Here is a 25,145-nt window from a genome sequence, read left to right on the forward strand (position 1 = left end):
TTTGGACTCAAGGGCCAATTACAAGGAAATACAATCCTAATTTGTATGATATTTCCTGGAATTAGCAGCTCTAGCCCTAATCTTGGGTGGAAAACAAAATCAATTTTCTGGTGCTTTAAACAGCCCAAAAAATTAGAACTAACCTTTCAGTGAGAAATTAGAAAACTTTACATGCAAATGGTTATAGAAGGATGGAACTTAGAACCAGCAATTTACTTTAACAATTGACCTAGCATTACACCTGAGTGATATACCTTGGGATGCAAGGAAAGTGGGTAAATGGAATTAGGATGCAAGACTAATTGGATACTTCTTTCAAAGACCTGGCAGAAGCAGAATGGGTCAAATGGTTTCCTCCTGGGTTCATAGTATTTTAGCACGTAGCAACAGAAGGTATGCACTAGACAGACCCAATATTAATCATTTCCCTTACCCTAGATGTCACTTGACCTGCTTAGTATTTCTAGTATCTGCATTATTCTATACAAGTTGATAAATTCACCTGTCCCATTTTTCCTTTAAGAAAAAAATGAAACACAAGGAAGAATTCTCACTGGGGTCTTGTGTTTCACCCCCAGCCCAAATAAAGCTATCAATAGGATGCGTGCAGTGTGGGATGAAGCAGGTACAATGCCAATCTGAACCCAGATCACAGGCTAGAGATAACAGACTGCAACTGTCAGGTCTGTGCCATTACTCCTCAATTGATGATTCAAGGGCACAGATGATTAATGCCAATGGAGAACTCTTGCAAATATTGTATTGAACAGATGAGGAAAGGGCAAGTGAAAGAAATCAATAGCAATTCAAAGGCTGCCTCAACAAAAATTACTTTAGATCCCATCAAATCCCAGGGCTGTACTTCACCTAGCAAACCCAACCCACTTCTATCCATGAACCACCAAGTGACAGCTGTACAGAGCAGGACTGAAAGTTAGAAGTCTTTTGAATGGCTAAATTAAATTCATTGGGAGGTTTAAAAAAAATCAACCCACTGATACCTAAAGCAGAAACATTGGGGGTGGGGAGGGAGTAAGAGGACAAGAGGGAGAAGGTTCACTGTCAAATCAAGTCCACAATAAACTAGTGTAGGTAACTTTCAAAATAAGCCAGGAAAATAATTTCCATCCCTTTTGGGTTCTAAACTGCACCAGGGTTCAACTACAAAACCAGCAAGTACACAGACTTAAAATGACAGGTGGGTAGTATAGTTTATACATATTGAAGAAAATGCTCACAATGGCTTCAGTCATTCATTAAGTGGTATGGGAGAACAATTCCAAAACTTCAATTGAGCGAATTTACGTTATTTGTGTCAAAAATGATAGTGTACAGGCACAGCAATTAGATCAGGTCTTCTCAAACTGGGTCATGGCCCCCACTGAGGTCACAAGCTGAGGGAGCAATGGCTGCCTTGGAGCTCAATTATTTGACAGCTGGGAGGACCCTTTAAATCCACATTTTGTTGATGAATGTGACCTAATAGACTGCTCTGAGGCCCAAATACAAAACAAAGCAGCCCATGAATAGGGGAGTGTTTGGAAAAACTGCCCAATTCCATCCACACCCAACCCATTCAACAACTCTCATAACACATCTCCTCTCTTTCCCCCCCCCCACCCCCCACACCAAAAACCGTCACTCCTTGGGGTCTCAAGGGTCAGAGGCATTAAAATGGGGTCACACCAGAAAAGTTTGGGAATCACTGCATTAGATATAAACACATTCATGCGAATTTGTAAATTAGATACATCAAAAGCAAGCTTCAAGAAGCAGTGCGGGAAAGGCAAGGCATTAAAACATTGGTTAGGCTGATCACTGCTACACATTCCCCACCAACCATCAATACTTTGCAGACAAATTTACCTACAGTAATGGCCTTGTAGCCCCCTCTACTGGCTTGTGTAGACCAAAGTTAGAAACCTGCACAGCCAAGAGGCAAACGAAGCTCTAATCAATACTACTACCCAGGGACACACCGACTTGCCCCTTCAGGTGGGTCTGCCTTGTGTGCAGACAAGTACATAAGTGAGAAAAGGAAAAAAAAAAATCAAAAACTTGGAAATGAAGGGTACCAGTAAAACTTGTCCAAACTGGTCTTTTGTACCTCAAAAAGAAACTTCAGTATTACGGATTTAATCAATTTGGAAAATTTTGAACTGGTTTTTCCTTCTGGTAGAATCTAGGATGTTTATTCCCAAGTATGTCTTTTAAGGCTGTTGCTTAACTGCTCTGACAGCTTCTAAATTTTGACTCAAGTCCAGAAATGTTAGCTTTGGAATAACTTTGCTGGGACCCCTCTCCAAATTGTTAGCTCAGGCCTCTTGATTAGTAGCAAGGACCCCAAGTTAATTAACATTGATCTTGCTCACTGCTCAAGTAGCAATATAGAAGCTAGCCCATAATCCCCCAAGGCATCAGGAGCACTGGTAATGATTAGCCCCTTAGGAGAAAAAGTTCAATTATTCCATTGTATGAGTTAATAAAGCAAATGGTTTAATATATGCTAACAACTGCGATATTTTTTTCTGAATCAGATCAGCAAATTACCACAGTTGGAAAGTTGTCCCTTTTCCATAGCACACAGATGCACAAAAAAAAAACTATAAATGGGGCGGACTATAGTCAGAACTGAATTTAATTCCAAAGTACATCAAAACCCTAGCCAGAGGTCTTCCAGGCTCAAAGGCAGAACATCCAGAATTAAATAGTCAGGCAGTGCTTTGACTGATGAAGCTTTGTCAAGTTCCTAGCCTGGTGTACATTTCATTGTCAGGTTTCAGCACCATGGGCCCAGGCTTTGAGTGTTCCGTACTGTGCACACAAGGTTAAACATCCAGGAATGGAGATTTGCAAGAGGTAAAGAAAATGCACACAGCCCAGGTCACTTGAACACAGTAAAGTAGTTTGCATGTTTATTAACACAGGAGCACATGTTACAATACACATCACTTGCAGAGTTTTACTACAGAAAATAAAATCAAACCACCTTGGCTTAACAAAATGTACTTGGCAGCACTCTTGGACCTGTTAACCAGTTTGAAACCTCTGACATTTAGCCTTCATTGTCCATAGCCTCATTGGAACATGCAACAACTGAAGACTACATCCTGAAATAATAATAGATGCAGCCCAGCTGCAAATTCGAGCCACATATCAACAACTCCACAGCACCAAACTCCACCACTGATGAATTAACTGGTAGGTCCAATACATACCACAGACTACAAGTTAAAGGCAGCAACCCACCACCTTCCAAGGTGAATTAGGGATGAGCAATTGATGCCAGTTTTTGCCAATGATGCCCACATCCCATGATCAAAGAAAGATCTTTAAAAGCCCAGTCGTTGGAGTATTTTATCATGAAGCATCCTTCTTCCCAAAAAGTGTTGCGTTCCCTCTACTCAAAAAGCTGACAAAGCTTTAACAATGGAAGTTGAGAATTAAATACACATCTAGAGCCAATTACATTTCAGTGCATCTTCAGCTCATGGGATACACTCATACTGGAGCTAACTTAAGCAAAAAATATATTACCAGGCACACCCCTGCTTGTCAGGCAATTCTGCAGATAATTTTACAACGTTCGTCTTTTGCACATACCAAGAAGATGGCTTACAACTACAGGCCAGGAAGATTGACAATTTGGGGGTGCAGGGCGGTGGAGGTGGGAGAAGAGATGCAAGAGCAACATTGAAGTTCTAAGCAGACATTCCTGCAAATCTGAACATTGCTGTATTTTCAGAAAGTTAAACAAAACTCATTTCACAAAATGTACTGGCAACAGCTTTCTTGACTAATTCCAAACTCAAAACCAGTTTTCCAAAACTGAATTATTTGTCAAGTTATCAAGACTGTCAAGTTATCAATACTCTACACTTCAGATCCAAGACTCAACTTTTTTCTTTTTAAAAAACTTCCAAATCAAAATCCCAGCATCTCAAATTAGCTAACCAGATAACTGAACAAAAAGCATTAAAAAATGTTTAGAAATTAAATTAGCACTTAAACTTAGGGAACTATCCAATCAAGCTGAATGCTCAGCTGGTTACAAATTAAAATAAATCACATCTTCTCATCCATTGTAAAACAAAGTTACCATAAGCTATTTTTCTGGTAGAAACAGCTGGTTTTCAAACAGTTGTTTCAGATTGACTTCAATAGTCACAGGATGTGTAATTTTACGTTCACTGAAGAGACCAGAGAGATCACTCTCAATCTTACTTTTCGATTTGAAGAGTTTTTTCTCATTGAAGAGCCTAGTCAGCTTCTCTTCGATAACCAAGTTCTTCCGGCCTTGGCGTCGTTTTTGTCTACAGTCATGATTGATCTGCAATGAAGGAGTTATTCTGAATTATACAGTAGGCCCAAACAAGCTTAAATGAACCAGAATCAAATGGATAGGGCCATCATTTCTTCCCCTATTGAACTCACCAATTAAGTACAGTACAGGACTACAGACTGCTGTTTACAGATGCTCAAGGTCCCAAAATACTAGTACTATTTTCCAGCACACATCTAGGAATACACCCATAAGCAAATGCAGGAGTGACAAGTGCATATGGTCACTGATTTACTGTAGGGAACACAATGGCCCAAAACTTCAGGATTGGACTCTGACCGAGGAAGCTAAAAAAACACACACTTAGCCTCCTGTGATTTTTCAGGGCCATCTTCCCACAGTCAGATCCTGCAGAACTGTCAGTGCAGAAACCTCAAGAGGGAGCAGTCCACTCAATCCATACTGTTCTTACAGCACTAGTTGCCATATTCTAGTTTTTTGAAAAGCTACACGGTTGACTGGGGTGGGGTGGGTTGCTGTGATGGCGAGGTCTGGCTTTGTGGTTAGGGGGGGGACTAAAAAGGAGAGTCCAGGTTTAGAGAGGAGAGTTGGGGGAGGTCAGTGAGTGATTGGAGGTTTTTTTTGGGGGTGGGGGAGACTGATGTGACTATCAGTTGTAGTTACCCAGGTGTTAGACTAGATTTTAATGTAGCATTTCCTGGGGAACAATTCAGGTAAATTTGAACTGGACACTTTGGGAGAGTCCCAGAGAACAGGAGAATTGTCCAAACTTCAAACTTCCTGGGCAATTCCCCAGAGTCATTGCACTGGGACTTAAGGGATTCCATAGCACTGTTTTGGGTGGGGTCAGGGGGTTGTGTGTGGTCTTCAACTATATGGAGACAGGAAGAACTTCAATATTTAAATACCAGTGTCCCAAGGTGCACAGAAGCATTTAAAAATTCTCAGCCACAGTTGACCAGTGACCAAAGGTTTGGTCAAAATTTTTAGGGAGTGTCTAAAATAGAAAAATAAATTCCACATGCACAGCCACCAATAGTAAGTAGTGCTGCTCAAAAATCCAGAATTAAAGGAGCAAAGATATTGGGAGTGTTTTGGGACTGGAGGAGATTAGAGATATGGAGAGGAAAAGCCAGAGAGATTTGAAAAGAAAGATGAGAATTTAGAAGTGCTTTTTTTTTTTAAAGTTAGGAGCCAATGTAGATCAAGCATAGTTGGGGGGTGGGGGCAGGGCAGGGAGAGGTGGGAGGGAGTGGGATGAGCAGAACTTCGAATAACTTCCATGTTTGAGGATAGAATTGTCAAGGCCAGAGATAAAAGCATGAATGGGGACTTGGGACAGAATCAGGTGATAAGGAAGCTGCCGGAGATGGTGCCGGATATGGTTGGAAGCTCAACTAAGTCAAAGTCTGATTCAGCTGCAGTTAGAATGGTGTCATTAAGTGGTGAGAAATAGTTGTCTTAATATTTAGTTGGAGGAAGCTTCTACTGATCTGGCACTAGATATTGACCAGCAGTTTGACAATCTGGAGGCAGTGAAGGTTGAGGGGTGGCAGTAGTGTCAAGTTGGGTATCTTCAGCAAACATTTGGAAACGGATGGTGTTTTTTTGCATGACTTTGAGGGGCAACATGTAGGTGAGAAAGGGGGTGGGGGGGTGAGAAACAAGGTGAGATCCTTTTAGGGACACTGGAACTAATGGTGGAAGAGCAGGAAGAGAAGGAATTGCACACAATTCTATGGAACCAGGCAAATGCAGCCTCCCTCAGCTGGATGAGGCAGGAAAGGCTTTGGATGATGGTGTTTCAAAGGCTGCAGATAGGTCAAGAAGAAGGAGGGATAGTTTATTTCAGTCAGCCACACAGGGTATCATTTGTGACTACGATAAGGGCTATTGTGGTACTGAGCTAATGAGTGGCAACCTGAAAAGTCCCATACAGGCTGCACACAAATCAGATCCTTTTACATTTATTTGCATATTTACAACATTTGAAGGGGCCGTTCACCCCACAGAGCAGGAGTTCTGGAAAGATGGGTGGATTTGGGAGATATTCTGCAAGGACAGAAGGCTGATTTCAACAGACTTGAGGGAAGACAATGGCGTAATGGTAATGTTACTGGGCTAGCAATCCAGAGGCCCAGGCTAATGCTCTGGGGTCATGGGTTCAAATCCCACCATGGCAGCTGGTGGAATTTAACTTCAGTTAATAAATCTTGAATTGAAAGTTCCACTCAATAATAGCAACCGTGAAACTATCAATTCTTGTAAAATCCCATCTGGTTCCTTTGGGGATGGAAATCTACCATCCTTAACCTGATCTGGCCACAAGCGACTCCCGATCCACAGCAATGTGGTTGAGTCCTAACTGCCCTCTGAAAAGGCCTAGCAAGCCATTCCATTCAAGGGCAATTAGGGATGGGCAGCAAGTGTTGGATTTGCCACCGCATCCCGAGAAAGAAGAAAGATTTGAAAGAGAAACCATCAGTCAGAAAGAGAAATGGAGTGGTCAGCAGTTTAGTGGGAATAGGGACATCCAAGAGGGCAGTAGGTTTGGAGGACATTTGTTCTGAGAGGTGAGTGGAGGTGACAGAGGCAGCCAGTCGAATGGTCTCAATCTCAGTGACAAAGATATCTGTGCACTACAGGCACAGGTTAAGGGAACAAATCATTTTAGGAGGAAATAGTAGTAAGAATGCTTTGTGTCAAGGTTAAAAAGGAGCATTCCTTGGAATTAAAAATCAATAGATTCTAAAATGAAAGATTTTAAATGTTTCCCCAATTTATCCATGTATGGGAGTAATAAGCGGGCAATTTAGTAATTAGTTTTGAGATCTACAGGATGCTTTTCCAGAGAGAGAATTACTTCAGTGAGGGATTGAAGCAGGGGAAGATACAGAACAAAATAGCAGGATCATTGGATTTGTTCTCAAATGCAATGGGTTTAATAGCATCAGAGTTCACACAAAATACAATAGCAAAGATTAACTACAAAGAAAGCCAGAGTGTGGAAAATCCTGACTGCACAATGCAGCACCAAGGGACAGGAGGTGAATGAAGTTAAGGCAGCAAATCAAAGGCCAGAAGTTTTCTCCAAAGGTCCAGGCACCAGGTGACAGCAAAATCCATCAAGCTGAAGTCCTGGCATCTAAGATTTTCAAAGCTCCTGCAAGGAGCATGAAGACCCAATCCACACAGCTCACTTCATTCTAAGGAATGTGAACTTGGCATTTAACGTGTGAATGTCAAGCCCCAAAACATAACCAACAGCTGCAAAAGCTTCATCCAAGCAAAATTTGTGACCTACATTCAGTTTCTTCCTCTCTGGATCATGCACCACAAGATGGCGGAGACGACTTTCCTAAAGAAAGGATATTGGATAAATGCACATTAGCTCATTGCAATGTGCAACACTTAAATATCAGTAATTTGACTTGATTAAAATGCAAACTGCATTAGTGGATGTCACTTTGGTATATCTCCCACTCCCAACTTTAATTCCTTGCAGAATAACAGCCCAACAACCTGGACAAGGTAAGATTTCTTATACATAGATAAAATGGCAGAGCCATTAACTCATCAATATTGAGGAATGAATTTTTGGCAGCTCCAGAGTAATGTTCAATCACAAGTAAATTTCCTTAATTATTCCCTCATTTTAGGGTGTATAGGGCATTATCGTTATCTGCTACTCACTTTTTACTCATAATACACATAATACATAGTCATAATACACTACATTAAAGTACTCCAGTAAAATTATGAGGAGGATATTCTGAAGTTGGGAAGTACAAACATGGAAGGACTGAAGGTGCATTATGGGACAATCAAGACACACTCTGACGTTTGCACATGACCTTTTGGAATTCTCTGCATTTTTGCAATTCTCTAACCCAGAGGACTCAATGTTGTGTTTTTGAGTACGTGCAAGAGAAATTTTTTGGGACATTAAAGGAATGGGGGTAGGGCAGGAAAGTGGAGTTAAGGAAGATCAGCCATGCTCTCACTAACTGATGGATCAGGCAGAGGGCATGGCATCTTCAGTGCCAAGTCAATGAGTGACTAATCAGGCAGGTTTGTCATGCAAATGTCCCCAAACACCTCCCCAACCCAGGAAAAATCCCATCTCAACTCAAATGGGCATTTTTCAATTTTCTGTCCAGTTTGATGAAGTTTCCGAGGGGGGGGGGGGCGTGGTTGCAGTTCATGATTTCAAAAAAAATCAAATCTTAAGAAATGTCAGCCACTCCCAGAAATTGTAATGTAGAAACAAGTCATTTGGCCCAACTAATCTATCCACACCAGTACGCAATTCTCTGACCCTGCTTTATTCCAGGTCAACCTATTCACATTGACAGTCTCTACAACACAGAGCAGTTCACTGCCTCAACCCTCAAAATACCATTTATCAAATCCACTAAGAACTAACAAGATTATAAGCTTTTTTTTTAAAAAAAAAGAGGCTGTACCTGCTTATTTTAAATGCTGCTTTAATTAATGCCCCACTCCCTCACTGACCATCATACCCACCCTGGAATACTTACTTTCATTGCAAATGCCTTCTGGCAGTCTGGGAAGTTGCATTTGTATTCCAGGATCTTGAAATGGTCTTTTCGGATATGATGTTCCAAGTTAAAGGCAGTTCTGAAATTCAGTTTGCAATCGTCCATTGGACATGCCCACTCAGAGCCCTGCACCATATGGGTCCGCTTGTGTCTACGGAGGGCACTCGAGCCTTTCAATTTCTTTTCACAATAGGTACAGCTGTATTCAACTATAGGCAGACAGTTCAGCAAGCATGATCAATGCAGATTCTGTCAGTTTAACCTTATAATGACCCATTAAAAAAAAAGGTTACTCAAAACCACAGCTAGACCAATTCAATAAACCTATTAATATGCATCCAGAAGTTGGAGGTTGCTGTCAGGGACATGTGGGTGGGGGTGGGGGGGGTGGGGGGGGTTGGCGAAGGCAAAAAAAAAATTAGCCTGGCTTCAGGAGCTACCTACCATAAACTCTGGCTCAGCAACTAGCTCCTGACAGGTTTGCCTGACTGACTGACCGCCCCCACTGCACAGATCAAAATTGCACCCACTGCACAGATCAAAATTGCAGACTGAATTCTGACTTGACTTGCACGTTACCTGCCTGCCAAGGTTAAACCCCGATAGCAGGATTGAAGGGTTGTGGGGGTTTGAGTGGCTTGCATTATTTTATTTGCTCCCACTGTTTCTTGCCAGATGGGGCAGATAAACCAGATGTTTAACTCTCGGGTGCACTAACCTAACAGTTGCACTTTTTGCATAGATCACTCGACTGCTAAAACACAAGTGGCCAAATATTCCAGTCTGGCACTTGTTCAAAAAGTAAATTTCCAATTATAGTAGAACTGGTTTTGTCATTATATAGCATTTATGTCCTCAATATCCCCAAGCACCGGACAACCTTTATAGCCAGTGAATTCAAGTGCACTTGTGTAGGCATACAGTAAATTGAAGTTTAATTCTCCTGTGCCCCAAATCAAGAGAGGTTATTGCTAAGGAATTAAAGTCAACAAGTCAACTGAAATGTTCTTCTCTATTAAGACTCATTGCAGTGGAATTTGAGCTTCAGTGGCTCAGACTAATTTGAAAAGGGCCAATAGGGCAACAGTGGAGTTTACCCAATCTCTTCATGATGGCTCAGCAATAGATCACAAACCAGATTGTGGGCTGTATCAGCTGGTCTGTGTCAAGTTAGCCAGTTTCAGTAGTACTGCTGCTATAATTGGTCATAGCACGGGAAGGGGGAGGCGGGTGCAGAGGCAGGACACCCTTCATCAAGTTACCTGAAGTGCATTTTTCCATTCTAATCAAGTGTCTCAGCCACAATACATGAAAACGCTTCACATTTTTGCCAGAGGTTGGACTCAATTTAAAACTGGAGTAAAGCAAAACTTCTAATAAAATACCCCAAGTTTATACAAGCCAAAAGGAGAATAAAAAATAAACACTAAACTCAGTGGAAACATGAGCTTATCCAAGATGTCAGCAGGTTAAATCAAAGACAAAGATGTTGTGCACTCCAGCCAGATTATTCTTGATATTTCACTGAAAGAAATTTTCACATCAAAAAAATTCATCTACAAGTTTCAGGGCAAAAATCTGGTCAAGAAAGTAGTTAATAATTCTGCTTTAGTCAAGATTTAGAAGCTACAATGTATTTTTTTAATATAGGCAAGGTTCATTGAGCTGGAAATCAGATACAAATAAAAACTCCAGTTCACTGAATCTCTTACTTGGATGAGTTTTCAGATGCTTCTGTAGTTGTGTCCATGCAGTGGCAACAAACTGGCACTCTTTAAAACTGCAAGAGTAACCTGAGGGGAAAAATCAAAAAGAAAATACTGCCAGAGTTACATAAACTATTTTTAAAGGCTTGTGATTCTAATACTTCAGTGTATAAAAACCTAGGTTTAATTAGTCCAACTTCCTTTGGAAAATTTAAAGTGAAAACACCCCCTCATGGTTGGGAAGGAAGTGAAGGGAGGTGGAAACATTTTGGTTAAGAGTTATCAGCTGTTTTCCAGTGGGCAATAATACTCAAATCGGGTTGCGGATTCAAATCCTGTTCCAGCGAGTTCAACAACAGTGTGACAATAGGATGGGAACCTTTGAGACAGTTTTTAAGCTTTCTTCACTAAAAGCAATTGGCAAGCACGAAAATAAAGCCAGGATCCAGAAATAATTATTGATACGGGATAGAAACAGATGGCTGATGCTGGCAAGTTACAAGCAAATGGAAAACAGGCTGTGAAAACTAGCATACGTATATGAACTCTCACCATAGGATTACTTCACAAAGTTGTTTAATTTAACTATATCCCTTTACCATTATGTTTTCTTTCATGCATTTTGCGTTCATTTGGGGTCTTAAACTTCATTTCACATCCATCCTTCTGGCACCTAGTGCAGAAAACAATTGGGCAGATTCTAATTTCCTTGGCAAGATTTATTCACCCATTACAGCGAGTAGCAATTACAACAGGCAAGATCAGTGGGACATACCAGTAAATATACACAGTAGCATGCAATAAAACCAAAAGTGCCCTTTGGCTCCAGGGTAAAATTCAGATTTCCAATGCCAGTAACAAAAACAAAATGCCTGAAATTCATCCGAGTGCGAAAGTGTTAACATTTCACTTCTGAAGGTCACAGACCTGAAACTTTCTCACCGCAAATGCTGCCTGACCTGTTGCGCATTTCCAGCATTTTCTTGTTTTAATCCCCCCCATCACCTTGGCCTGGTTACAGATTGCTCCCAATAAGCAAAGTTCACTGTATTTAAGTCTTGTCCTGAAACAAGGGCATCATCAGGCATGTATGGAATTTACTGCCAGTCTTATTCAAAAGCCCAAATTTAAAGAAATAAATTGGTTGATAGTTCAGCCAGCTCTTAAATGAAATTGGTACTTTAATGTTGGAGTGGAGTCTGCACTGCTAAGTTTCCAAATGCCATTGTTGACCTTTGACTGCAGACTCCAACAACATACACATTGTACTATCAATTTTAAATTGGCAAAGATTGACATGCAATTCTCAATTTCATTCCTTCCACACCCAAGTTTCCTCCAACACAAGGTGACTGTAGTGTAATGAGTTAATTCTGTTTAATATACTCCACAGGGATATATGGTGGTTAAGAAGGCATATGGGATACTTGCCTTTATTAGCCGAGGTATAGAATATAAGAGCAGGGAGGTTATGCTGGAACTGTATAAAACGCTGGTTAGGCCACAGCTAGAGTATTGTGTGCAGCTCTGGAATCCGCATTATAGGAAGGATGTGATTGCACGAGAGAAAGCGCAGAGGAGATTTACCAGGATGTTGCCTGGGCTGGAGAGTTTTAGTTATGAGGAGAGATTGGATAGGCTGGGGTTATTTTCCCTGGAGCAGAGGAGATTGAGGGGCGACATGATTGAGGTGTATAAAATTATGAGGGGCATAGATAGGGTAGACAGGAAGGAGCTTTTCCCCTTGGTGGAGGGATCAATAACCAGAGGGCATAGATTTAAGGTAAGGGGCAGGAAGTTTAGAGGGAATGTGGGGAAGAATTTTTTCACCCACTGGGTGGTGGGAATCTGGAAGTCACTGCCTGAAAGGGTGGCAGAGGCAGAAATCCTCAATATTTAAGAAGTATTTGGATGTGCACTTGCGATGCCATGGCACAAAGCGATGAGCCAAGTGCTGAAAAATGGGATTAGAATAGTTAGGTATTTGTCTGACTGATACAGGCTTGATGGGCCGAAGGGCCTTTTTCTGTGCTGTAGACCTCTACGATTCTATGCTAATCATATACTGTGTACATCACAGAAGTGATGCAACAGATTTGGTCTCGTGCAGGCTCATGGTAAGATGTAGCAACAGCAGCAAGATGTGTTCCAATAAAGCTAGTGCCTTTATGTGCCTCCGCAGTCTCATTATGCATTCTGTATTACTTGAATAATACCAAGAACATACTAACTTTGCATCAAATGCCTTCGAGAGAAAAAAAAAATCAGCCATGCTAAGCATGAACGTGGAAGAGGATACAAGCACATTGTATTTCAGAACATATATCTTTGCACTCACGCAAAAGCAGGCTCTTTACTGTGCTCGTAACAATGGACCTGGAAATCTCGACGCTTCTTGAAGGTCTTTCCACAAGCTTCAGAAGAACACTGCAAGAAAATGCAGCACAAAAATTCATGGAATGATTGGCAAATTTCAATCCCATGAATCCCCCTTTAGGACCTACTCCATTTCAGACTACATATACATTTAAGCTTGATCATTTGAATCTGTGGCATGTTGCCCTCTGATTACAAAGCTTCTAGTGCACTGGTGGGCATCACATTAGCCAATGCTCCAGTCACGCAATCAATACCCTCCCAGAAATTCCGGTGGATAATCTTCTCCCTGGTTCACACGCAGGGTGAATAAAGAACATGGGTGAGAAATGCAACCAAGGTTGAGAGGAAGAGCTTCTATAAAGGGGGCTGCAACTTCTAATGGTAAATTTTGAAATCACTTCATCCTAGCTATCCTAGAAGGAAAAGCAGTAAAAACTGGGAAATAAGATTACTGATCCAAACTGTATTATTCCTTCTGGGATGTTAAATTTTGTAACCAGACTTGAAATAGTAGCTTGAATATACATTACCGCACTATGCAATGCTCTCCCAACCCAGGGCCCCAGAGTTGATAAGGAGAACTCCAGAATTTCTACTGGGCAACTTGCCTTCCCTCTCCACCACTCCCACCCTGCTGAGCTGTCTGATGTCCAACCATAATGTCAAGATGGAAAATTTAAGGCAAGAAGAAAAAAAAATCCCCTTTACAGAGGAAGAACGTTCCAGTTCAAGCAGCCACGAGGTGAAGATTAGGACTTTGCACCAACAACTCAATCAGATGAAGCCATTCAACACATCTAACTGCCCTTAATACATCCAATTGCACCATGTTGGGTGGGGGGGGTGGGGGGGGGTGTGTGTGTGTGTGTGTGACAATTTTAGCTCCTGGATAGCATGGGCTATAGGAGAGAACACAGGCAGCTAACATCTGACAACATTCATCCCCACTCTCCAGTGTCCCAACACCATTACTTTTGCAGCAAGGGCAAGTGGCTCTAGACCATGTTTGATGAGTCCTTGCTAGAATAAGCCTAAAGACAGGTACCTTGAACAGAAATGTCCTTACAGGTGGATGAACAGCCAAGTTATTATTCAGGTCATGGAGCGGCAAACTTTTGCCAGCAGCATTTCAAAGAATCCTCAATATAGGATTATCAATAAGGCCCGTAGGTGGGATCTCGCCAGCCAGGTGTGTATGCCAACTAGTGCTTTACCACCCTCCAAGAGACCCTAATGCTTCCCTTCATCTTAGAAGGATAATTCTTAACTGGAACGTTCAGTGGGAGGTGCCAAAGCATGGGTCCACCACCAGGTTTATGAACACAGCCCTACGCACAAACAGCTCAGCAATCCTGCCCAACACCCAAGTGGTCACTGGCCAGGCATGCTCAGGTAGACCAACAATGATAGATCTGATGGGCAAGGATATTAAAGGTTATGGAAGCAAGGCAGGTAATCCATGCTAGAATTGTAGACCAGGCAGGGGAATAAAGGGGGAAGAACAAGTTGAGACCAAGAATCAACCTAGTTTATCCGAGATAAAAGCAAAATTCTGCGGATGCTGGAAATCTGAAACAAAAACAGAAAATGCTGAAAAAGCTCAGGTCTGACAGCATCTGCTGAGAGAGAAAAACAGTTAACATTTTGAGTCCGTATGACCCTTAGCTCTGAAGAGTCAGGCGGACTCAAAACATTAACTTTGTTTCTCTCCCCACAGAGGCTGCAGACCTGCTGAGTTTTTCCAGCATTTTCTGTTTTTGTTCCAGTTTATCTAAGCTCTTCCCTCCCCCAGGTTGGGGTAATCCCACCCCCCCCTCCCCTCCCCTGCTCCATTCCACACCCCAACACCCCCACTCCGCCCCCCACAACAGTAAAGCTCCATTGTTTCAGCAAGTTCAGAAATCCCAAGTTAAAGCTTACCCATAAAAATCCACAATAAATCACAAAAATGTAGGGACAAAAATCTGAATCATTCCAATTTGGCCACATTTTGTTCTAAAGCAACATTATAGTTGCTGCATATGCATTACAATGAAATCTGAAAAGCCTCAACAGCTATTGCACGATAAATGCAGTCATGCTGACTGAAGCTGATCATTTTAAATGATTTTACTTCCTCGCCTTGAAGTATTCTTTGTTTCCATGCCGATACTTCAGGTGTTTCTTTAAACGGTCACTGCTAACAAAAGTTCCTATGCAACCCTCCGCTGTACACCTGCAAAAGAAAAATCACCACGTTTTTAAAGAAAAGGTACATTTCCTATTGAGAAGTGGCTGAAGTGATTTGGCTACTTCACACAAAGCTCAGAATCTGGGTTGTCCAATTTTGAATTTATGGTTTGAGGCAGTCAATAGGAGACAACAAATTCTCAACTACGAAAAGGGCAGTTTGTTTAGTGCAACAAGAGTAACATGGACGTCAACCTTTTGAGTCAAAGAAAATGGGTTCAAATTCCACTCACGACTTTAGTCAATAATTCAGATTCCCAGTTGGCACACCAGCGTCTTTCAGATGAGGCATTAAACAGTCTGACCCCCTCAGCTGGATGTGAAGGCTCCCGGGCTCTGTATCCTGCCAACATTTCATTCCTCAGCCATCACCAAAACAAATCAGGTCATTGTCACTGTTCATGGGACCCTTGCCCTGTGTAAGGCAGCTCTCATTTTACCAAGTTACCCCAATGGAGGGGAAAGCTGAAGTGGGTGAGGGAGAGATGTTGATAAGGTGAGAGGGTGGTGGGGGGTGAGGAGGAAGCTTGCATGGGCATGCTCATCAGGTTATGGCCCAGTTGTGCGTTAAATGTTTGGAAATGAAAGGCACCGAGTCTTTACCTTGTTACATAAGGACTAAAGCTTTATATTCTGCTCTTTTAATATTTGATAGACAAATTTGTAACTTATTTTATAATTCATGTTAGAGACTACAGGAGATTGCAGTTTTAGTACAAATGCTCGTTATTTCTTTATTCATTATCTCTTTGGGAAGAGAGGAAATGAGCCGAAGAGAGGGTTATTTACACCTCAGGCAATGAGAGCGCTCAGTACGCTCCCAATCTAGGTGCGACCATCTCTACATTCTCCAGTGCAGAGATAGTTCCATCTAGTGGCAAACAAAAACTTGCTGTTACATCCCAAATTCGATGGAATTAGCCGGTAATAATCCACTTCATGGTCAGAGTTATTTATAGCCATTTTTACCAACAGATATTATTACACACTTTAAAATTAGAACGTTTGGAATGTATCTTATCTTTACCACTAAATTCGGGCCTCATGGATATTTGCAGTGGGTGTTGGATTTCCCTTTGTCTATTTCCTATTCAGTTAGACCGTGGGTGGGTTACAACTTTTAATTGTAACCAGATCAAAATGGCTTAAGACCCAGAATCACAAGTCTGTTCATAAAGTTTGTGTGTGTTTTTTTCCTTCAGATTGGCTAATCAACAAAGAAGCTTTAACACACACACTGGGTAAGAGCAGAGTCACAGAGATTTTTAACTCAATTTGTCCCCTTTCCCTCCTCAAACAAACCTCAACTACCCACTAGCTCCACACTCAGTGCCCAGTTTACCCTCAACCCTCCAGTTCTTACCTGAAATGTCTCTGTCCCAGATGTTGGCGAGTATGTCGCTGCAGGTGAGACTTTCGGGTAAAAGTCTTTTGACATTCCTCCTGATTACACTTGTAAGGCTTCTAACAAAGAGAATTTTTAAGTCTGTTGACTTAAGAGAATTTGAATAACGACTTCAAAAAGAAACTCGCGTTCAATGGACGCCTCACCTGTCCCGTGTGGACACTCAGATGTTGCTGCAGTTTCCAAATCCTGGTGAACGTGGCCAGACAGCCTGGGTGGTCACAGGGGATAGGCTTTAATAAGTTATCCTCAACCTCCATCCTCCTCTCCAGCTAAGAGAGAACCTGCAAACATTTGTTATTTATGCATTTACAGAGTCAGCGGGACGTTAAGCACAGCTGTACCTCCACTCCACTCCAACAATTGGATAAAACAAGGATCTACTGAGTAGATTAGAACTGAAAGCGGTGTGTGGTAGGTAATAGTCAGTTTTTGAAAGACAAAGAGGCGGTGTTTGTGGGGTCAGGAACTTTTCACGTGGAAGTTAATCTGTCCGGATTAAAATTCATGATCAGAAACCTTCGGACAGCTGCACAAAATATTCTTAAAGCCCCTTCCTCTATTAAGATCAGGAGGCTGTTTACCATTTTCATCACAGCCTCGAAACGTGAACTCCGTCTTCCTCTCCACAGATGCTGTTCAGTTTTTACAACAATTTTTGTTATTAATCATACATGGAATGTGGGGGTTGCTGGCTAGGCCAGCCTTTATTGCCCATGTTCACAGGGCATTTAAGAGTCAGCCACATTGATATAGGTCTGGAATCACATATAGACCAGCAGATAGGATATTGGTGTCAGACTTTTAATTCCATATTGAATTCATCTGCCATGGTGGGATTTGAACCCCAGTCCCTAGAGTATTACCCTGGGTCTCTGGATTACAAGTGCAGTGGTAACACCACTATACCATTGCTTCCCCATATGGGATTCCTCTTGGAATTATTCTGAGTGAAATCATGCTTGACAAATCTACTGGAATTTTTCAAGGATGTAACTAGTAGAGTTGATGAGGGGGAGCCAGTGGATGTGGTTTATTTGGACTCTCAGAAGGCTTTCGACAAAGTCCCATGTAAGAGATTGGCGTGTAAAATTAAAGCGCATGGGATTGGGGGTAGTGTATTGAGATAGATAGAAAACTGGTTGGCAGACAGGAAACAAAGAGTAGGAATAAATGGGTCTTTTTCCGAATGGCAGGCAGTGACTAGTGGAGTACCGCAGGGATCAGTGCTGGGATCCCAGTTATTCACAATATATGTTAATGGTTTAGATGAGGGGATTAAATGTAATATCTCTAAATTTGCAGATGACACAATGCTGGGTGGGAGGGTGAGCTGTGAGGAGGATGCAGAGATGCTCCAGTGTGATTTGGACAAGCTGAGTGAGATGGCAGATGCAGTATAATGTGGATAAATATGAGGTTATCCATTTTGGTAGCAAAAACAGGAAGGCAGATTATTATCTGAATGGCTATAAATTCAGAGGGGAATGTGCAACGAGACCTGGGTGTCCTTGTACACCACTCACTGAAGATAAGCATGCAGGTGCAGCAGGCGGTAAAGAAGGCAAATGGTATGTTGGCCTTCATAGCCAGAGGATTCAAGTACAGGAACAGGGATGTCTTGCTGCAATTGTACGGGGCCTTGGTGACACCACACCTGGAATATTGTGTGCAGTTTTGGTCTCCTTATCTGAGGAAGGATGTTCTTGCTATAGAAGGAGTGCAGCAAAGGTTTACCCGACTGATTCCTGGGATGGTGGGACTGACATTTGAGGAGAGGTTGAGTTGATTAGGATTATATTCGTTGGAGTTCAGAAGAATGAGGAGGGATCTCATAGAAACCTATAAAATTCTAACAGGACTAGACAGGGTAGATGCAGGAAGGATGTTCCCAATGGTGGGGGAGTCCAGAACCAGGGGTCACAGTCTGAGGATACAAGGTAGACCATTTAGGACTGAGATGAGGAGAAATTTCTTCACCCAGAGATTGGTGAGCCTGTGGAATTCGTTACCACAGAAAGTAGTTGAGACCAAAATATTGTATGTTTTCAAGAAGGAGTTAGATATAGCTCTTGGGGCAAAAGGGGTCAAAGGATATGGGGAAAAAGCGGGAGCAGGCTATTGAGTTGGATGATCAGCCATGATCATAATGAATGGTGGAGCAGGCTCGAAGGGCCGAATGGCCTACTCCTGCTCCTAGTTTCTATGTTTCTATCCTGGGATTGTTTGAGAAAGAGTTGCTTTTTTGGGTGAGATGTAAATTCATTTCAGAATATTTTTGTTTTAACTTTATCATGGCCTGCAATGAATATTAAAACAGCATCTCACCTGAATCAATCTTGTGATGTTTCTGATGTCAAATCGGTGTAAAATTTGTCATTCTCCCACAATGCATTTGAATGGATCATTTTGCCAAACATCCCTGTTTACAGAGAAATGCAACTTGTGGGAGCGATCAAATCCTGCAGCTTGCAAACTATTCACTTAGTTCAACATTCAAAAATTATAAGATAGCTGTAGGTGAGAAAGATCTCAGTCCTTTCATCCATCCAGAAGCACCTTGCAATCTCTCCACCCCACCAATCCTCCTTCAGGTACCATGCCCTAAGAGGGCATTGGCAACCATGGACTTTGATTGGATTGCATTCATGATGATGCTTGGCAAAGTACTGCAGTGGTTTGCTGTTGCCTTCTGCAGTATGACTGACCAGGAAATTCTCCCACTCTTACCACCTGCCATATTGGAAGGATTTGTAAGCTGATTATTAACCTGTTTGGCCACATTATGAACACAGTTTCTATGGCTATCAAGTTCTGAAGTGGGACTTGAACCTAGAACTTTTGATCCAGAGGTAGGGATGCTACCACTGCACCACAAGACCTCCAGCCCAACATTGGGAAATCCAATTGTTTCTTAAATGATTTCAGAGTTTCCACCATCAATATTCTCCCTGGAAGTTTATTCGGTACACTAATATTCTTTAGTCATTCACAGGGTGTGGGCATTTCCGACAAGGTCAGTATTTATTGCCTATCCCTAATTGCCCTTGATAAAGGGGTAAATGAGGGACATTGAATACAACATTGTGGCTCGTTAAACCATTTCAGAGGGCAGTTAAGCATCAACCATATTGTTGGGAGGTGTCGGCTGTGGCTCAGTTCATAGCACCCTCGCCTTTGAATCAGAGGGTTGTGGGTTCATGTCCCACTCCCGGAAATCACGAACTGTGATTGTACTCAAAAGAGTTGCAATCTGTGACTGTTGATAACTCAAAAAGAGTATCAACCATATTGTTGGGAGGTGTCAGCTGTGGCTCAGTTCATAGCACCCTCGCCTTTGAATCAGAGGGTCGTGGGTTCATGTCCCACTCCCGGAAACCACAAACTGTGATTGTACTCAAAAGAGTTGCAATCTGTGACTGTTGATAACTCGAAAGAATATCAACCATATTGTTGTGGGTCCGGGGTCATATGTAGGCCAGACCAGGTAAGGATGGCAGATTTCCTTCCCTAAAGAACATTAGTGAACCAGATGGGTTTTTAAACAACAATCTAATAGTTTTATGGTTACCATGACTGAGACTAGCTTTCTATCCCAGATTTATTTAATTAACAACTTAAATTCCCCAGCTGCAGTGAGATTTAAACACTTTCTCCACATCATTAGGTCAGGGTCCTGGATTACTGGTCCAGTAACATCATAACAATGCTCACAGAGCAGCCTCTCCTTTATACTCTTTCGAGTTATCAACAGTCACAGATTGCAACTCTTTGAGTACAATCACAGTTCTTGGTTTTCCGGGAGTGGGACATGAACCCACAACTCTCTGATTCAAAGGCGAGGGTGCTATGAACTGAGCCACAGCTGACACCTCAGCCTCTCCTTTATATGAAAAAAATACTTTCTGATATCAATAGAATCACGTAGTAATTCAATTGGACAAAACTAACTGCCTGTTCGCACCCTTGTTACAGTCTGTTGTGATGACTTAAGTGGATATTAGCACAACTAGTTGAGTTTAGGCACAGGGTGTACAAAAATCACATCACGATAATGAGTTTGACAATGAACATTATACCAAATAAGAGAGATTATGGATTTTTAATTATAATCTGATATTCCAATGTACTTTACAACCTCTGAGGCGCAGTCATCACTCACTTCAGGCAAATATATTAGCCAATTTGCAAGACCCACAGACCGCAGATGAGATGAATCATTAGTTAATCTATTTTTGGTGATGTTGATTGAGGAACAAACATTAGCCAGCATTCTGGGAGAAGCTTCTTTTCTTCAAATTGTGTATTGGATCTACTGCCTACCTGAAAGGGTAAAACCTTGCTTTAAAATTCCATCTGAAAAGTAGAACCTTTGGAGTAATGCACAGGAATGTTATTCTATATCAAATGCTTAGAATTAAGGTTTGAATCCACAAACTTGTGATTTAAGTGAATTGCTACTTGCTAGACCAGTCTAACAGCTGTAGTTGACTGTGTGGTGTTGGTGTGATATTAAATTAAAATCATTGATTTGTGTTACCAAATGCATTTGACAATAGTTTATCAAAAAAATCTGTGAAGGAACATTGGAACATAAAAATAAGAAAACTTCCAGTCCAGTGTAAAGATTTGAGGTAGGCATTAGGATCTTAACCACTCCTTGATCCAACAGTTATGGACACTGAGTATTTGATTAGTAGCACAAGTTTATTAAGTTCAATTAATATCTGAAAATTAATACCTAACAATGGCAGTAGTTGTGACAGTGGACTCTGGCCCTTGCTGTCAAAGTCACTGGGGCGTGTCTTCTAAGTTTTTTTTTGGAAAAATATGCTTTATTCATAAAATATCTGAAAGAACATTTCAAAATGACCATCACAAAAAGTGCAATCAGATTCAAGTTTTACACATAGATCGTGAGGTGCTTCAATACAATCAATGAACATTACAGACATCTCAATGTGGACACTTCAGATAGTCAGAGAGTGCAATGGTATTCAAGTTATCTACATAGATCATGTTGCACTCTGAGGTGCTTCAATACAATTGTGACACATGTTGTATTCACTGTATACATTGCTTCTGAGTCATACAGCCTGAGGGGTCTATACAATTCCTAGCCCCTCGGTGCACTATGGCAGAAAGGTCTTAGACAGCGACCTTTCCCTGTAGCGGCGGCTGCCCCAAGTTTTAGTGGATCCCTCAGCACGTAATCCTGCATGTCTCCTGAGTTCTGTTGACTGTAGTCTGGGGCTGAGTGTTTCGTGGATAGCACGTTTTTAGGCGTGGTCACCCCACAGCTTACGGAAGTGCAGACATAAAGGGAATGGGTGACCATCAGTCAGGAGAAAGGTGTCAGGCAGGTAGTCAGGAAATCCCCAGGGTGCATCTCCCTCAAGAACCATTTTTCTGTGTTGGAAAACGGTGAGAGTGACGGTTTCTCTGGAGAGTGCAGCCACACTCATGGCTCTGTGAGTGGCTCAACTGCACAGGGGGGAGGAAAAAGAGGGGAAGAGCAATAGTGGTAGGAGACTCGATAGTAAGGGGAACAGGCAGGCATTTCTGCGGCTGTGGATCTGACTCCAGGATGGTATGTTGTCTCCTTGGTGCCAGGGTCAAGAATGTAATGAACGGCTGCAGGGCATTCTAAAGGGGGAGGGCAAACAGACAGAGATCGTGGTACATATTGGTATCAACGACATAGGTAGAAAGAGGGATGAGGTCCTGCAAACAGAATTTAGGGAGCTAGGAAACAGATTAAAAAACAGGACCTCAAAGGTAGTAATCTCTGAATTACTTCTGGTGCCATGCGCTAGCGAGTATAGAAATTGGAGGCTAGTCCAGATGAATGTATGGCTGGAGAGATTGTTCAGGAGGGAGGGCTTTAGATTTCTGGGACATTGGGACTGTTTCTGGGGGCAGTGGGACCTGTACAAGGCGGACGGGTTACACCTGAACTGGAATGGGACCAGCATCCCTGTGGGGAGGTTTGCTAGTGCTGTTGGGGAGGGTTTAAACTAACTTGGCAAGGAGATGGGATTCTGAAAGGAGGTTCAGCAGGGGGAGATGCACAGCCAAAATTAGAAGAGAGCAAGTGAGTCTGGAAGGCATAGAAATTATAGGACAGTTAAGGCACAAGGGAGTTTGGCAAGGTTGGATGGTATTTATTTTAATGCAAGGAGTCTGACAAATAAGGCAGATGAGTTGAGGGCACAAATTAATGCACGGAAGCACAATGTCACTGCTGTCACAGAGACATGGTTGAGAGAGGGGCAGGATTGGCAGCTCAATATTCCAGGATATAGGGTCTTCAGGTGAGACAGGGACGGAGGTAAAAGAGGAGGGGGTATCGCAATATTGATCAAGGAATGAATTACAGCAGTAAGGAGGGATGACATCTTAGAAGGCTCCTCAAATGAAGCCAAATGGGTAGAACTGAAAAACAAAAAAGGAGCAATCACATTCCTGGGAGTGTACTATAGGCCCCCAAACAGTTAGAGAAATAGAAGAGCAGATATGTAGACAAATTTCAGAGAAGTGTAAAAATAATAGGGTAATAATAGTGGGGGATTTCAACTTCTCCAACATTTACTGGGTTAGTCATAGTGTGATAGGTTTAGAGGGAGCAGGATTCTTAAAATGCATCCAGGAGAGCTTTTTAAACCAAGTATGTAGAAGGCTCTACAAGAGAGGGGGCGGTCCTGGACTTAATTTCAGGGAATGAAGCCAGGCAAGTGGTAGAGGAATCAGTGGGGGAGTATTTTGGAGATAGTGATCATAACTCCATTAGATTCAAGTTTGTTATGGAATAGGACAAAGATGGGGAAGGCCAATTTTAGTAAGATCAGATATGATTTGGCCAGAGTGGACTGGGAGCAGCTACTTTTAGATAAATCTGCGTCAGAGCAGTGGGACTCATTCAAGAAGGAAAGAAGCAGTATACAGGGCCAACATATTCCAGTAAAGACAAAGGGTGGGACCAACAAATCCAGGGAACCCTGGATGTCGAGGGATATACAGGGTTGGATAAAGAGAAAAGGGAGGCTTATGGCAGATACCAAGGGCTCAAAACAGCAGAATCCCCAGAGGAGTATAGAATGTGTAGGGGGGAACTTAAAAAGGAAATTAGGAGAGCAAAAAGGGGGCATGAAAAAACATTGGCAGGTAAAATAAAGGAAAATCCAAAGTTATTTTACAAATACATTAAGAGTAAGAGGATAACTAGGGAAAGAGTAAGGCTCATTAAGGACCATAGTGGTAATTTGTTTGTGGAGCCAGAAGACGTAGGTAGGGTTCTAAATGAATACTTTGTGTCGGTGTTCACAAGTGAGAGGGGTGACATGGATGTGGAAATCAGGCAGAAGGACTATGGTACAATTAAAGAAATTAGCATAAAAAGGGTGGAGGTTCTAAGTGGTCTGGCGGCAGGCTTAAAGGTAGATAAATCTCCAGGCCCAGATGAAATGTATCCTAGGCTGTTGAGTAAGGCAAGGGAGGAGATAGCAGCAGTGCTGGCAATAATTTTCAATACCTCTCTGGCCACAGGAGAGGTGCCAGAGGACTGGAGGACCGCCAATGTGGCACTGTTATTCAAGAAGGGAGGAAGGGATAAACCAGGGAATGACAGGCCAGTTAGTCTAACCTCAGTGGTGGGGAAGCTATTGGAAGCAATTCTGAGGGACAGAATTAATCTAGACTTGGAGAGGCAGGGATTAATCAAGGGCAGTCAGCATGGCTTTGTTAAGGGGAAGTCATGACTGACCAATTTGATTGAATTTTTCAAAGAGGTGACCAGATGTGTAGATGGGGACAATGCATTTGACGTAATCTACTTGGACTTCAGCAGGGCTTTTGATAAGGTCCCGCATGGGAGACTGATAACGAAGGTAAGAGCGCATGGGATCCAAAGCAATTTGGAAAATTGGATCCAGAATTGGCTGAGTGGCAGGAAGCAGAGGGTGATGGTCGAGGGGTGTTTATGTGACTGGATGCCTGTGTCCAGTGGGGTTCCACAGGGATCAGTGTTGGGTCCCTTGCTGTTTGTGGTATATATAAACAAGTTAGACTTGAACGTAGGAGGGTTGATCAGTAAGTTCGCGGATGACATGAAAATTGGTGGGGTGGTAAATGGTGAGGAGGGTAGCCTTAGATTACAGGAGGATAAAGATGGGCTGGTCAGAGGGGCTGATCAGTGGCAAATGGAATTTAATCCAGATAAGTGTGAGGTGATGTCCTTGGGCAGGACAAACAAGGCACGGGAATACACGATGAATGGGAGGACCCTGGGAAGTACCAAGGATCAGAGGGACCTTGGTGTGCATGTCCACCGGTCCCTTAAGGTAGCGGGACAGGTAGATAAGGTGGTTAAGAAGGCATATGGGATACTTGCCTTTATTAGCCGAGGTATAGAATATAAGAGCAGGGAGGTTATGCTGGAACTGTATAAAACATTGGTTAGGCCACAGCTAGAGTATTGCGTGCAGTTCTGGAATCCGCATTATAGGAAGGATGTGATTGCACTAGAGAGAGAGTGCAGAGGAGACTTACCAGGATGTTGCCTG

At 42.3% G+C, this 25,145-nt stretch overlaps 2 protein-coding genes across 5 annotated transcripts in view; both read right to left on the reverse strand.

Moving 5' to 3' along the window:
• The window catches only part of LOC144667837 (alpha-2,8-sialyltransferase 8F-like), a 1,155,130-nt gene that overhangs the window by 1,064,428 nt on the left and 65,557 nt on the right, over positions 1 to 25,145 (reverse strand). The window lies entirely within an intron of this gene.
• Positions 2,889 to 16,845, reverse strand: LOC144667689 (P43 5S RNA-binding protein-like). The gene is made up of 8 exons (XM_078529142.1): positions 16,731 to 16,845; positions 16,543 to 16,643; positions 15,064 to 15,165; positions 12,910 to 12,998; positions 10,578 to 10,658; positions 8,845 to 9,074; positions 7,608 to 7,661; positions 2,889 to 4,330 (listed from the first exon to the last, which is right to left on the reverse strand). The coding sequence occupies exons 1-8, from the start codon at positions 16,842 to 16,844 to the stop codon at positions 4,106 to 4,108; spliced, it is 996 nt and encodes a 331-aa protein (XP_078385268.1). The 5' UTR covers position 16,845; the 3' UTR covers positions 2,889 to 4,105.

The sequence above is a fragment of the Cetorhinus maximus genome, chromosome 25 (assembly GCF_964194155.1).
Source record: "Cetorhinus maximus chromosome 25, sCetMax3.hap1.1, whole genome shotgun sequence".
In the NCBI taxonomy this organism is placed as follows: Eukaryota; Metazoa; Chordata; class Chondrichthyes; order Lamniformes; family Cetorhinidae; genus Cetorhinus; species Cetorhinus maximus.

Excerpts from the sequence above, each read along its gene's own strand:
- LOC144667689 (XM_078529142.1), bottom strand. The coding sequence starts at position 16,844 with ATGGAGGTTGAGGATAACTTATTAAAGCCTATCCCCTGTGACCACCCA. Across the intron at positions 12,999-15,063 it reads GAATACTTCAAGGCGAGGAA|TGTTCTTCTGAAGCTTGTGG; the intron begins GTAAAATCATTT and ends ATTTTCTTGCAG. Across the intron at positions 7,662-8,844 it reads AGAAGGCATTTGCAATGAAA|GAAAGTCGTCTCCGCCATCT; the intron begins GTAAGTATTCCA and ends TCCTTTCTTTAG.